This window comes from Dipodomys merriami, unplaced genomic scaffold (genome assembly GCF_024711535.1).
Source record: "Dipodomys merriami isolate MVZ:Mamm:240054 unplaced genomic scaffold, mDipMer1.0.p SCAF_13, whole genome shotgun sequence".
Taxonomy (NCBI): domain Eukaryota; kingdom Metazoa; phylum Chordata; class Mammalia; order Rodentia; family Heteromyidae; genus Dipodomys; species Dipodomys merriami.
This window is the reverse complement of record NW_027202604.1, coordinates 95,325-111,239: the sequence shown is the minus strand read 5'-3', so window position 1 is coordinate 111,239 and position 15,915 is coordinate 95,325. Positions and strand designations below refer to the sequence as shown.

Below are 15,915 nucleotides of genomic sequence, written 5' to 3'. Positions count from 1 at the left end.
CTACAGGCTCAGGCCACCTACATCACCCTGACAATTGCTATTCTGGGCTATCACTCCATATGCCCAAAGCTCAATTAACTGCTGAAATCATTTTAATTCTAGTTGAAAGACACTTCTGAACTCTGGATTCATAGTCTTTTCTTCTTATTAAGTTAACAAAAGAGTTTATATAATTTGTTTAGAAATAAATGTGCACATTATTTGTAGCTCCTGTAAGAACCATCAAGATGGGAATGCCTTATTAAAGGTTGAATAGAATAATAATTTATTAACATCTTAGGATAGATGAGAAAATTGGAAGGAAAAAAATAGAAAAATACTACCTGGGCTCTTTCATTATTCTTTTGACCCTTAGCCATAGAGATCTATAAATTCTGAGTTTCTTTGCTTATTTGTGCCATGAATATATCCAAGAACTTTAAACTTTAAAATTCTGCATTATTAGTGATTCCATCCTGTCTCATCCACTTTTAGTGTCTCTCTTGATTCCTAAGTAGCCTTTTGTCTTTTTCTTCCTCTTCATACCACATCCAAATTACCACTCAGAAACACAGAATCTGTAGGACTCTCTCTCCCATGAATAAAGCCAGACTCCTTCATCTTATACTCAAAGGCTACTACAACATAGATCCAATAAACTTTTAACTTCAAACATTTCCAGCCTTATTTTCCTCTCCCTACTCCCTGGTTTATTTATAATATACTAAGCTCTCCTGTCATTTTTTTCTGCCAGAGGCCTTCCCTACCCTTGAAGAAACTTCCACTCTCTAACCTAGAGACTCAGAGCTCATGCCTGTAATCCTAGCTACTCAGTAAGCTGAGATCTGAGGATCACAGTTCAAAGCAACCCTGGCAGCAAAGTTCATGAGACTCTTATCTTAACCACCAAAAAGCCAGAAATGGAACTGTTGCTCAAGTAGTAGAGTGCTCACCTTGAGCATGAAAGCTCAGGGACACAGACTTCCTTCAACTACTCCATAACAGACATTTTCACATTAATTCCCCAGACAAGACGTAGCTCCTCTTCCCTTTTATTGCCATAATTCCTTACTATTGACCATGTGCTAGTCTATCAAGTCTTACAGTGAAGAATTCTATTTCCCAAATGCATTGTGGCTCCCAAAAGTCATAGCATCCCTTTCAGGATGTCTCTGTTCTTTTCCCCTAAAAACAAGGACCAGGCATAGAAATCAATGTTGTTGCTAAAATGGAACAGCTCTGAGAAAATCTCCTGAATCTTCAATAAATAAAAATGTAAAAGTAATAATAAAGTAGATGAAAGAAGAAGGCAATGAACCAATAGGAAATCACCCGACCTCTCTCTAACCAATCCAAGATTTAAGGTCCTAACATGCACAGATCGAATCCCCAGACCGACAACCTCAAATATATAAACAAATAGAGGATCACAGGAATGGAAAAAACTCATAACTTGTACACATAAAAACAGAAAATCCCCATTCCCCTGTCCTGCACAGCACTGTGGCTAAGCCACAAAATCAGCCCCACAGCTGCCCGTGACTCCAGGACCAACCAGCAAGGACTGCAGCATCCAGATAGAGAAAGAGACAAAGACCAGCGTCATGGCACTGTAACATCCAGACCCAGAGATTTCCCCCACAGTGCCACTGGTCAGCCTCTAACCAACATGGCTAAGCTGTGAGAGTGGCCCCGTGGGTGGCCAGGACTCCGGAACACAAGCAGTGAGACAACAACATCCAGACACAGAGATTTATCCCAGCGCCTCCAGTCAGCCCACAACCAATACCCTGCCAAAGACCCCACCACCACCGCAGGAGACCAATGCTGGTGGTGAACCACAGAGCTTGGCCCAGACTTCTCCCTCTCTCTCAAGAATGTACACACACTTGAACAGGACAAAGAAGCCAGAGCCCTTGTTCACTCCCCCAACCTTATTTATCAGCTTCCACTGGGAAGCCACTCAGACTCATACTGGATGGGCACTAGGACCCTGCATCCTCCATATCCCTGGCTATCAGCAGGGAAATCAAGCCTGTTTGAAAACAATACAGACAAAAAAACCCACCCACCCAAAGGAACCTGCCCTTTCCAAAGACAGGTGTAAGTGCCCTGCTGCTGGTGGACAGCTCCCTGGTCAGAAGCCATGAAGCATGCTCACAAGCGTGCACAGGTCAGAGGCAGTGTCAGCCACCTGAGGGATGAAGGAAGGCCAGTTTGACTCCAAAGAGCAAACAAACTCCCATACACCTGTGGGAGCCTACAACTTGTGCAGAACACACCCATCTTGGAGGCCTGAAGTTAGCCTCCCCAGGCCTCTACAGCAGACAGGTCTAAGCACTTAGCTGCTGGTGGATTACTCCCTGGACCAAAGCTGTGAAGTGCGCACGTGCAGACACACACACACATACAAGCCAGCTGCCAAGCGCCAGCCGCCTAAGAGGTGAGAACCAGAGCCAAAGCATAAACTTCTACACACCCATGGGAGCCACCCCTTCCGAAGCAATACACTCATCCCAGAGGCCCAAATCTAACCTTCCCAGCTCCCACTTCAAACCAGACCTGAGATCCTTTCAGCTAGCCGGGGGTCAAGTGCACCCACAAGCACTTGCTGGCACAAAGACCCAGTGTGGGCTAGTCTACACAGTGTGAGGTAGCTCAAGCCAAGGGAGGGCTTCCACCTGTCTGGCACAAACAGGCCAAGCTCAACAGCAGGCCTGACAATCCCTGGACCCAAATGTGTAAATCACAATAAAAGATTACAAGATTCATGAACAATCAAGATAACACGTAAAATCCAAAAGCCAACAAAAATCTAAGGAAGGACCCCAGTGAGATGAAGAAGAGATGGAGGACAAAAGAATCATTAAAGAAATGGTGATCGAAATGGCCAATGAAATAAAAGGTGAGATGCAAAAACAATTTCAAAAGTACAAAGAAAAAATGATGAAGAAATTCTAGGGCTCCCAAAAAGAAATGGAGATAAAAATAGAAACACTAGCCAGGCATCCATGGCTTGTACCTGTAATCCTAGCTACTCAGGAGGCTGAGATCTGAGGATCATGGTTCAAAGCCAGCCCAGACAGAAAACTCTGTGAGACTCTTACCTCCAATAAACCACTCCAAAAATCTGAAGTGGCTCTATGGTTCAAGTGGTAGAGTGCTAGTCTTGCACTGAAGAGCCGAGGGACAGCACGCAGGCCCAGAGTTCAAGCCCCACCACTGACCAAAAAAAAAAGAAAAAGAAAAGATAGAAACACTATATACCTCATTAAAAGATGAACATAACACTATGAGAACTGATCTGGGAAGCATAAATGCAAACTTGATAGAATCCATGGGTAACAGAATAAGTGAAAGGGGAAATAGAATACAAGGAGTTGAGGTTAAAACGGATGAGCTAGAACAAAAAGTCAAAGGTTCTCAGAACTTACCAAAGGGAGGGCTGGGAAGTTGGCTCATTGGTAGAGTGCTTGCCTTGCATGCATGAGGCCCTGGGTTCGATTGCTCAGCATCACATAAGCAAAAAGAAAAAAGCCGGAAGTGGCGCTGTGGCTCAAGTGGTAGAGCACTAGCCTTGAGCTGAAAAGCTGAGGGACAGCGCCCAGGTCCAGAGTTCAGGCCCATGACCGGACCCAAAAACAAAAAACAAAACAGAAGGAACGTTCCTTAAAACAATAAAGCCTATATCTTACATACCAACAGCCAATATCATACTAAATAGGGAGAAACTAAAATCATTTCCCCTAAAATTGGGAATAAGGGCATTCTCTCCACTCCTCTTCAATATAGTTCTGGAATTCTTAGCCAGAGAAATAAGGCAAGAAAAAGACAGTAAAGGGATTCACATGGGGGAAAGAAGGAATTAAACTATTCCTATTTGCAGATGACATGATCTTGCACCTAAAAGATCCAAAAAACTCCATTCCCAGCAAAGTAACAGGATACAAAATTAACCCATAAAAATCAATACCTTTTTTGTATGCCAACAATGTACAAGCAGGAAGGGAAATCATGAAAACAATCCCATTTGCAATAGCCTCAAAAAAATACTTAGGAATTAGGTAACTTAATTAAGTAAACAAAGATATAAACTATCTTTATAGCAAAAACTATTTTAAAAAATCTAAAGAAAGAAATCAAAGAGCATACCAGGAAATGGAAAGATCTTCCATGTTCGTGGACAGGTAGAATTAATATTGTGAAAAATCACCATACTTCCAAAAATGACATATAAATTCAATGCGATCCCATCAAAATCTTAATGATATTCTTTACTGAGATAGAAAAAAAATCCCAACTCTATAGCCATACCACTCGCTGGCATCTACCCTGAGCATCATGAGCCAGGATATGATAAGGACACCTGCACATCCATATTCATTGCTACACTATTCACAATAGCCAAGATACGGAAACAACCCAGATGCCCCACAATAAAAGAGTGGATCCAAAAAAATATGGTACCAATACACAATGGAATTTTACACAATCATTAGAGAGAGTAAAATATGCCATTTGCAGGGAAACGGGTAAAACTAAAATAAACCATGGTAAGTGAGGTAATCCAAGACCATAGAAACAAACAGCACATATTCTCCCTGATATGTGGATGTTATAGCTAAAAAGCACTGGAATATGACAAATTATACAGCATTCTAGATACTCACACACAGTGAGACCAAAAGAGGATAGTTTTAGGAGAGAATCACAAAAGTAAAATACTCAAGCACCTATTCATATGTATATAAAATTATATACATACTAAAATGAACTCCAAAGATATGGAAACAAAGGACTTCTTTCTTAATTTGTTTTTTTTTTCTTTCTTTTTCTGATGATTCTGCATTTTTTGCCTTGTAATGGAATATTCAGGTGCATATCTGTGGGAGGGGCACAGAATCAGAGAAAAAAAGGTAGAGCGCACTGGACATTGATGAACTTGAACGATGCAACTTGTGGGTGGAGATGGGAGGAAGGGAATGGGAGAGAATGAGAGAAATTTTTCTCATATATGGAAAGTTAGATCTAAAATACAAACATACATGGTAACATATATAAGGTTATATCCATCTGCACACAAAACAAATGACTAAAGAATGATATAATTAGCGGAGTAGCCAATGGTGCAACTCCTCTGGACAACTAATGACCATTTAACAAAATGGAAGCTGAAACATATTCATTGGGCAGAGGAGAATAAGACTGGGGATACATGAATGAAGGAAGGATAAGCAAATATAGCCATTATACATAATATATATTGAATAATGTATATTATGTAAAAATTGAACTACATAACTTAAGGGCAGGGACAGGAGGGAAGAAAAATAGGTGAGAGCAATAGAAGGAGTGACAATGATCAAGATGCTTTGTACTCATAACCTGACTTAAGGATTGCAACCTCTTTGCACAACTACTTAAAAGGAAGGAAGGAAGGGAGGGAGGGAGGGAAAGAGGAGAGAAGGAAAGAAAGAAGGAAGGAAGGCAAGAAAGGTGGGAGGGAGGAAGGGAGGGAAGGAGAAGAAGGGAGGGAGGGAGGAGGGAAGCGAGGGAGAGGAAGGAAGGAAGGAAGGAAAGAAGGAAGGGGAGAAGGTAGAGGGGGAGGAGAAAGAGGAGGAGGGCAGGAAGGAAGAAAAGAAAGAAATGGAAGGACAAAATAAGTCAGTGGTACTCACAAGATACTATGTTGAAAATGAACCATACAACTTGTGGGTGGGAACAGGAAGGAAAAACTGGGAGAGAGTGAGGAAAGGGGTGATGTTGTCCAAAAAGAAATGTACCCATTACCTGGCTTACGTAACTGTAACCTTCTGCATATCATCTTTATAATAACAATTTAAAAAGAAGGAAATTAAAATTACAAAAGAAGGAAGAAAGAAGGAATCATATCATATTCAGCAATAGGGATGAAACTGGAATACATTTAGTCAAGTGAAACAAACTAGGCACAGAAAGATAAATATTATATGTTCTCATTCATATGCAGAAGCTTAAAAAGTTCATTTATATCATACGGAGGAGAATAGTGATCACTAGAGGCTAAGAAAAGGTAGAAGCGCTGGGCACTGGTGGCTCACGCCTGTAATCCTAGCTACTCAGGAGGCTGAGATCTGAGGATCGCGGTTCAAAGCCAGCCCGGGCAGGAGAGACTGTGAGACTCCTATCTCCAATAAACCACCAGAAAACCGGAAGTGGCGCTGTAGCTCAAGTGGTAGAGCACTCGCCTTGAGCTGAAGAGCTGAGGGACAGCGCCCAGGCCCAGAGTTCAAGCCCCACGACCGACCAAAAAAAAAAAAAAAAAAAAAGAAAAGGTAGAAGCATGATTAAAGAAGGCTGAACAATTGTACCAAATTAGTTAAGTAAGAATAAGTCCTAATTTTCTGCCACAAAAAAATTAAATTTATTTTATATACTAAAAACTTTCTTAATTCTATATACTAAAAAATTTTTTGTTTTCAGTCATGGGGCTTGAACTCAGGAGCTGGGAATTGTCCCTGAGCTTTTTTGCTCAAGACTAGTGCTCTACCACTTTGAGCCACAGTGCCACTTCCTTAAATTAATTTTTTATTCTCTCACTTGTACTGTTTTCCAAATTTCTGTGGTGTAAACACAATCAATTTCAGGCTCAAACTGAACCTATAGTGGGTAAAGGACATGTAGTAGTACATTGTTCGTAATATTTACACAATAAAGATATGATAGAGCACCAGGCACTGATGGCTCATGCCTGTAATCCTAGCTACTCAGAAAGCTGAGCTCTGAGGATTGTGGTTCAAAGCCAGCCTGGGCAGGAAAGGCTGAGACCCTTATCTCCAATTAACCACCAGAAAATTGGAAGTGGACCTGTGTCTCAAAATGGTGTAGTACTAGCCTTGAGTGAAAGAGCTCAAGGACAGTGCCCAGGCCCTAAATTCAAGCCCTACGACTGACCAAAAATAAAAATAAAAAGATGAACTAGAGCCAGGCACCAGTGGCTCACGCCTTCATCCATCATCCATAGCTACTTAGGAGTCTGAGAGCTGAAAGATTACAGTTCAAATCCAGCCCAGGCAGAAAAGTCTTCAAGACTCCATCTCCAAAATAACTAGCAAAAAGCTTACCTAGAGATATGGCTCAAGTGGCAGAGTATGAACTAAGCATGCAAACAAAGATAAGACAGAAGAATCTCATAAAATGTCATAAATGTCATAAAATGTCATAAAATGACATATCCAAAAAATGAGCAAGTATTCAAGGAACATGACAATAATACATAGCATATGAACAATGGACTCAACCAAGACTTTTTAAATTATAGGCAACTGGCTTTGCTAACCTAAATTTAAGAGATTTTTTTTCTCTTAGTGTCCAGAAAAGTAAGAAGAAGTAAAAGGAATTAACTGTTGAAAATTAAGTATAATATCAATGCTCTCTGCATATAATGTGGTGATTGTGTTAAGCCCCTACAACATTTCAAAGAAAGGAATCACAGAAATTATAGATCCTTCAAACTGATTACATTGTTCTTCATACCTCATATGATTCCTGCTTGCTGTCAAAACAGAAAATAATGAGAACCTGGGAGAGATGCATCTCATGAGGGAGATGTTTCAGAGAATTCCCAAGAGGTGAACAGTTTGTTCTTTCCAAATCTCTTGACAGTATTTTGAGAAGCTGAATCAAAGGAGCGATAGCTAGTAATGTAACTGCTTTAAGACCATAAATAGAAAAGTCACACTCTAGAGAGAATCTACAAGAATAGAAGGTTATCTAAAGTCTGAAATCAGTCCATGTCTTTTGGAAGGTTTTAATTCCTTCCAAAGCAGAAATTCAGCAATCCACTGCCACAGCAGAAGGGTGCTCAGCAGATCAATGTCCCTTGCCTCTGGGCACTGAACCGCTCTACTGAGAACAGATCAACCTTCTCCAGGACTTGGGTGCTGTGTCTGTGTAAGTCCAAAAGGAAAAGCAAAACTATAGTTGGGTCTGATAGCAATGGGAGCTGATTACTAACTTCTAGCTTTTAAAACTTCCAGCAGGTTTGTCTAATAACATTACTGTCTCATTTTCCTCCATGTTCTACCTCAATTGTCTTTGTACTCCACAGTAAATATGTCAGGCAAATAACTATGAATTAAATTGGTCCACATCTCTCTTCAGATTTGGAAACTTTCTCCTTTGAATAAAGAAAAGAGATTTTTCAATATTTATTATATGTTTTTGTCTGTTTGGGGCAAAGTAGAAAAGCAATACAGATAATGAATCAGAGTCACATTGATGTGCATACACTATGGGACAGGGTCCTTGACCCTTCTTTTCTCATGAATGAACACAATCAACTTACTAGAAGGCTGAAAAGCCTTTGTTTCAAGCACTCTTTTTTTGGCGGGGGGGGGGGGGGGGGGGGGGGGGGGGGGGGGGAGATAGGTGCCAGTCCTGGGGCTTAAACTCAGGGCCTGATAGCTGTCCCTGAGTTTCTGTCCTCAGGCTAGTCTCTACCACTTGAATCACAGCTTTACTCCAGCTTTTGGAAGGTTAATTTAAAATAAGAGTCTCAGGAACTTTCTTGCTTGGGCTGTGTTCAAACTAAAATCCTCAGATCTCAGCCTCCTGAGTAGCTAGGATTACAGGCTTGAACCATCAAGTGCTTGGCTCTCAAGTACTATATTCTTTCTTTCTTTCTTTCTTTCTTTCTTTCTTTCTTTCTTTCTTTCTTTCTTTCTTTCTTTCTTTCTTTCTTTCTTTCTTTTTTCTTGTCGGTCGTGGAGCTTGAACTCTGGGCTTGGGCGCTGTCCCTGTGCTCTTCAGCTCAAGGCCAGTGCTCTACCGTTTGAGCCACAGCACCACTTCCAGTTTTCTAGCGATTTATTTAAGATAAGAGTCTCACGAACTTTCCTGCCCGGGGTTGGCTTTGAACTGCAATCCTCAGATCTCAGCCTCCTGAGTAGCTAGGATTACAGGCATGAGCCACTGGTGCCCGGCTTCAAGTATTTTTTCTTAATTAAACATTTTTTTTTAATGTTAGAATGCAATGACATTTGTAAAACAATCAAAACAAGAAAAATGAGGATTCTGCCCCAGCTCCATTTTGTCCAAATTTTGTTTATTCTCCTTCCCATGACTGTCTGTTCAGTCATGACCTAAAGGGGTAATAAATGTGAGTGTAATTCTAGAAGCAGACAATAGTAAGATTCCTCATCCCACAATTTAAGATATAGAGGTAGTCACAAACCAAATGTGTCCTATCCAAAACTTAGCTCAGCACGTCACTGATGGCTCAAGCCTCACTTCTAGCTACTCAGGAGTCTGGGAACTGAGGATCAAAGTTTGAAACCAGCCTGGGCAAACAAGTTCAGAGACTTCATCTTCAATTAACCAGCAAAAAGCCAGTAATAGAAATATGGCTCAAGTGGCCAAATGCCATCCTTGCATGAAAAAACTGAGAGCTGAAGGCCCTGAGTTCAAGCACTAGTACTGGCATAAAAAGATTAAACTTAAACTTTAACTTATTTAAAGGGAAGTGGCACTGTGGCTCAAGTGGTAGAGCACTAGCCTTGAGCTGAGGAGCTGAGAGACAGTGCCCAGGTCCAGAGTTCAAACCCCATGACTGACAAAAAAAAAAAAAACTATTTAAAGGAAGAAATTTTAGAATATATTTCAAATAAGCCAAGATGTTTATACTTGAAGTTTTTTTAACTGATGAATCTAAGTTTTCCTCACTCTTCAATTCATATAGCTTGAGATTCTACTGCTTCAAAAGATTAGTAGTCCTATAGTAAAATGATGTATTTAGGGACAAGGAAAAGCAGGAGAAAATGAAGGAGGGAGTAACAATGTTCAACAAGAAATGTACTCATTACTGTACTTATGTAACTGTAACCTCTTTGTACGTCGCCCTTACAATAAAAAAAAAGAAAAAATAATATATTTAAGCTGAATATGGTGGAACCAGCCTGTAATCTCAGTACTCAAGAAGCCAAGGCAGAAAGATCTTGAGTTTGAGGACACCCTGGGTTACATAGTGAGATGTCTCAAGAAACAATAGATAACTAGCTAGATGATAGATAGGCAGGCAGGCAGACAGACAGACAGACAGATAGACAGACAGACAGACAGACAGATAGATGTCAAATTTCTGTGAACAAGGAAACATTTGATTCATTTTCCCCTTTTGTTTTATTTTCTAGGCAAAACAAAAGCATGTGCTCTTTTCTAAAATGTCTCCTTTTGTTGTGACAATCTCACAAAGGCATCCCTGCTCCTACAAGACTTCCACTTTCAGGAATTCCCCTCTACCCACCTCCCCAATGTACCTCCTGCTGGAACCCTTCTTCAAATCAAAACCACCAACTCACATTGTCTTTCCCAGGATTGGACCCTTGGGCTCACTCACTCACTATAATCCACTGCCAGCCAGAATGCCCTAACAGGAAAGGGAGCAGAGAGAGGGAGCCTTCCCCTAGCAAAACTCATGAGAAAGTATAGCGGGTGCTCCCTTATAGAGCCCCCAGATGGGTAGTGGAAAACAATATTCTCATTCCTCACATGCCTGATGTTCATCATGTATAAATTGTCTTTTTATTATAATCCTAGTAGGATGCGATTTGCTAAAACTTTCTTTTTGATACGTGGTGGTGGCTCGTATCTATAATCCTAGCTAATCACTAGACTGAGACCTGAAGATCGTGGTTCAAAGCCAGCTTGGAGACTCTTATCTCCAGTTAACCACCAAAAAGCCAGAGATAGAAGTGTGGCCCAGTAGTAGAGTATCAACCTTGAGCAGAAAAGGCCAAGTGAGAACACAATGCTCTGAGTTCAAGCCCCATTACTGGCACAAAAGGAAAGAAGAAAGAGAGAGAGAAAAAAAAAGAGAGAGAGGGAGGGAGGGATTGAGTGAGGGAGGGAGGAAAGGAGAGATAAGAAGGGAAGGGAACAGAAAGAAAGGGAAGGGTAGGGAAGAGAAGGGAAAGGGAGGACATACAAATGCTCTCTAACTGTGCTCTTTCCTTCTAGCCATAAAAGTTATCACCCCACCATCATAGAAAGAATACAAGTGTGCTTCCATCTAGAAATAAGATAGCAGAAGTCTCTTGGTGGACAAAAGCTACCATTAATATTTCTATGGACCTGTAAGTAAGGCATATTCAGAGTTTTTAGTAAGTATTGGAGGTTATGTACCTAATGATTTTGGCTTTACACTTGCTAGGCAGGTTCTCTACTACTTGCATCACAACACCAACCCTATTCCCCACCCCCAATTGTTTTTGATATAGGGTCTCACTTTTCCCTGGGCCATAATACATCTACTTACACTTTCTACTTTATTTGGGATGACAAGCAGACATCATCACACCCAGTTTTTTCTATTGAGATGAGATTTTTTTTTCAAGCTTTATGTATGAGGGGCTTCAAACTGCAATCCCCCAATCTCAACCTCCTGAGTAGCTAGAACTGCCTATGTGAGTCACTGTGCCTGGCTAACTCTTTCTAAATACACTACTACTACTACTACTACTACTACTACTACTACTAATAATAATAATAATAATAATAATAATAAATGTTTGAGATCATTGTTGATAAAAAAGACATTTTTCTAATGTCATCCTTGTAGTTATATCCATAAATGCTCAGGTCTCTATAAAATTAATCTCATACTGGCTTAATTTTTATTATTTCTTTTAGTTATTTGTGTTATTGTCATTATTTTGAGACACTGTACAGCTCAGGCTGGCTTCAAACTCTCCATCTTCCTGCCTCAGCCTCCTGAGCACTGGAATTATAACACTCAGCTTTAGATAGATAGATAGATAGATAGATAGATAGATAGATAGATAGATAGATAGATAGATAGATAGATGATACAAAGTAACAAACATATAAAATGAACAATTCTACAGATCTAATATACAAGCAGAGAATTATATTGTTTTGTTTCAAGATTTTTGTTAAGTAAGATTTTAATTATTCTTGCCACAAAATAATTCAAGTGGCCAAAAACAATCAACATCTTATGTTACTCAATAAATCCAAGTAGCATCCAGAACAAATGGAAAATATCAATGGACTTTGGACCTTGGACTTTGTTAGCTCTCAGCATAGACTCACTTGCTTGAAATACTAAGTTCCTGGTATACAGTCCAGACTCTATGACATAAATCATGAGAATTGTGACGATGCAGAATTATAGATGATTGGCACTATCTAGTATTTACTCAGTCTGCAAATATTTCTTAATTAACTCACTGCTACCAAGCACTCAGGCAACTGCAACAGAACAAAATAGAGATCTGAACAAGATGGCACATGCCTATAATCTTAGCACACTAGAGGCTGAGACGAAAGAATTGTGGTTTCATCCTGAGTTACATAGTCAGTTCCACCCTCCATCAACACAAAAAATACTAGATTTGGTCTTTTATTTGAAGGCCTTATAATCCTACAGAAGAAGCAAATAATTATTTAACATTATATAGCAGTTGTCTTACATAACCTTTGAACATCACATTTTAAGGGAAGTAAGGTCTTCCCAAAAAAGCAATAATCAGAATAAAATTCAAGGAAGAAAAATATGTTAAGATGACACAGGCTGGACACCAATGGCTAATAACTGTTATCACAGCTATTCAGAAGGCTGAGATCTGAAGATCCATGTTTAAAGCAACCTGGGCAGGAAAGTCTGAGACTTTTTTCTCCAATGAACCACCGAAAAGCCAGAAGTAGAGCTGTGGTTCAAGTGTAGAAGCACAACTAAGAGACAATTCCGAGGCCCAAAAGTTCTAGCACATATGTGCACGTGTGCATGTGTGTGTATGCACACACGCGTGCACACAGAGGATCCTCAGAGGTGGAACAGGAAAAAAAATATGCTTAAGGGTCTGAGGACACTGAAGGAAAGAAGAATATTGGAATAAGGAAGGGCCAGGTCATAAAGGTTTTTTGTAAAGTACTCATAGGAGGGGACATTTCGATGATATGGTGTTCCCCTTTAAGCTCAGACCTGTCAGACACACATAAGTGTGTCTGTGTACTCAGACTCATCACTGGGCTTCCTTTTCCAATGCTTGTGCATTGGTTTTCCCATGAAAGTCATTTAAGGACATCTTGGATGTTTGTCTTATCCAGAAAATTAAGATGATTGATGGCAAATATTTCTACTGAAAATGCAGAAGTCCTTCATGGTGGTGGGCTCTTGTTGTTCCATGTACTTGGGAGACAGAGACAGAACAATCACAACCCAAGGCCAGGCCAGAAAAACTTAGCAAGACCCTAATTCAAAGCTGTTAGTGGCCGGGCACCAGTGGCTCATGCCTGTAATCCTAGCTACTCAGGAGACTGAGATCTGAGGATTGCAGTTCAAAGCCAGCCCTGGCAGGAAAGTCCGTGAGACTCTTATCTCCAATAAACCACTAGAAAATCGGAAGTAGTGTTGTAGCTCAAGCGGTAGAGCGCTTGCCTTGAGCTGAAGAGATGAGGGACAGCACCCAGGCCCAGAGTTCAAGTCCCACAACCAAAAAAAAAAGTTAGTGTTCTGTTTCACATCTGTAATCCCAGATATTTAAGAGGCAGAAGCAGAGGGATTATGGTCCAAGACTGACATGGGCAAAAGTAGGAGATTCTTTCAGGAAAAAAAAAAAAATAATAAAAGTCCTCTGTTTACCTGAGAGGCTCTGATTATGAGATGAAAACATTCCAGTAACCTCACTGTGCATTCCAGTAACCTCCTTTTGTGTGATTCACCCTTCATCTGAACAGACTACAAAAAGACATGAAAAGAAACAAAAACGCATCAATAGACACTGTGGTGACAGATTTCATTCTCATGGGCTTGTCTCATCCCCCAAATTTAAGAACTCTCCTCTTCCTGGTCTTCTTCTCTATTTACATCCTGACTCAGCTGGGGAACCTGCTCATTCTGTTCACTGTGTGGGCTGATCCCAAGCTCCATGCCCGCCCCATGTACATTCTTCTGGGTGTGCTCTCTTTCCTGGACATGTGGCTCTCCTCAGTCATCGTCCCTCGACTTATTTTAAACTTCACTCCTGCCAGCAAGGTTATCCCATTTGGTGGCTGTGTGGCTCAACTGTATTTCTTTCACTTCCTGGGCAGTACTCAGTGCTTTCTGTATACCTTGATGGCCTATGACAGGTACCTAGCTATATGCCAGCCCTTGCGCTATCCTGTACTCATGAATGGCAAGTTATGCACCATTCTGGTGGCTGGAGCTTGGGTGGCTGGCTCCATCCACGGGTCTATCCAGGCCACGCTCACCTTTCGCCTGCCCTACTGTGGGCCCAATAAAGTGGATTATTTTTTTTGTGACATTCCTGCGGTGTTGAGACTAGCCTGTGCTGACACCAAAGTCAATGAGCTTGTGACGTTTGTAGACATCGGGGTGGTGGCTGCCAGCTGCTTCATGCTAATTCTGCTTTCCTATGCCAACATTGTCCATGCCATCCTGAAGATACGCACTGCTGATGGGAGGCGCCGGGCCTTCTCCACCTGTGGCTCGCATCTGACTGTGGTCACAGTCTACTATGTCCCCTGTATATTCATCTACCTTCGGGCTGGCTCTAAGAGTCCCCTGGATGGGGCAGTGGCTGTATTTTACACTATTGTTACTCCACTACTGAACCCCCTCATTTACACACTGAGGAACCAAGAAGTAAAATCTGCTCTGAAGAGGATATCAGCAGGGCGAGGTCATGGGAAATGAGGACAAGCTTAAGCCACCTAGGTCACCATCACCACTACCATTTTGGCCTCCTGCTCCATGTGACCAATGAAATAGATACTGATTAAGGGTAATTGAACATAAACTTACTAGGAAGAATGGCTTTGGTGTTGTATTTAACTTCATTAAATCTTTCCACTGTTGTTTGATACATCTCTGACCCATCCCATGGGAGAACTTATATTCAACAAACTTTTTGACAATGAGGTGGAGAACTTATATTCTACAAACTTTTTGACTATGAGATGTGAATACTTTATTGGGGAGAATAACACTCTGTGTGTGTGTGTGTGTGTGTGTGTGTTTGTCAGTATTGAGACCACACATCTGTGTTTTATGTCTTTCCTTGGGGATCATCAGTACCTTAAAAAATACTTTTTTGGCTGGGCACCGGTGGCTCACACCTGTAATCCTAGCTACTCAGGAGGCTGAGATCTAAGCATCGTGGTTCAAAGCCAGCCCGGGTAGGAAAGTCCGTGAGACTCTTAATAAACCACTAGTAAAACCGGAAGTGGCCCTGTGGCTCAAGCGGTAGAGAGTTGGCCTTGAGCTGAAAAGCGCAGGGACAGCACCCAAGCCCAGAGTTCAAGCCCCACGACCCACCAAAAAAAAACTTTTTTGGTTGTTGTTTCTACTGACTGATTTTATTGTTTTTATTGTTATTTAATTTTTATTTTATTGTTGTTATTGTTGTATACTGGCTGTTGTTATTGTTGTTGCTGTTGTTTTGGCAGTACTAAGTTTTGAACTCAGAACTTCTGCTTACTAGGCAAGCATTCCACCACTTGAGTCACAACCCCTGTCCTAAAAAAGTCATTTATTTAAGAAGAAAAATGTCAATGAAATTACAAGATGTTTTTGTACCTTCTCCCATTAGAAATAACATTCAAGAGAAATTCTGCACCCACAGTAATTTATTAAGTCTAGAATTTCAGCATTTATAAGCTAATTGTGACACAAATTAAATAATTTTAGAAATCAGAATAAGAAGCATGTTGTTTGTAGAACAACTAATTTTGGAAATCTTACAGCACAAATGAGAGGTTGCTAATTCTGTGGGCAGTTCCACTCACAGGTTTAATCCATAAACACTACTTTCTCTCTTGGAGGTATATGCAACATTAACATTAGCATTAACATCACTTTTGTGGGATTCCGCATGACCTCGTGTGGAACAGAGAAGCCAGGAGGCATTCAGCAAGCTTGAACATACAGAAGAG

The 15,915-nt window shown here is 40.8% G+C and overlaps 1 protein-coding gene across 1 annotated transcript; it reads left to right on the top strand.

The window, feature by feature from the left end:
- The first annotated feature begins 13,703 nt into the window (after positions 1–13,703).
- Positions 13,704–14,677, top strand: LOC138824587 (olfactory receptor 10G2-like). The gene has a single exon (XM_070018429.1). The coding sequence runs from the start codon at positions 13,730–13,732 to the stop codon at positions 14,675–14,677; it is 948 nt and encodes a 315-aa protein (XP_069874530.1). The 5' UTR covers positions 13,704–13,729.
- Positions 14,678–15,915: the final 1,238 nt, after the last annotated feature.

Bases quoted from the DNA above. Each gene is read 5' to 3' on its own strand.
- LOC138824587 (XM_070018429.1), top strand. From the start codon at position 13,730: ATGAAAAGAAACAAAAACGCATCAATAGACACTGTGGTGACAGATTTC.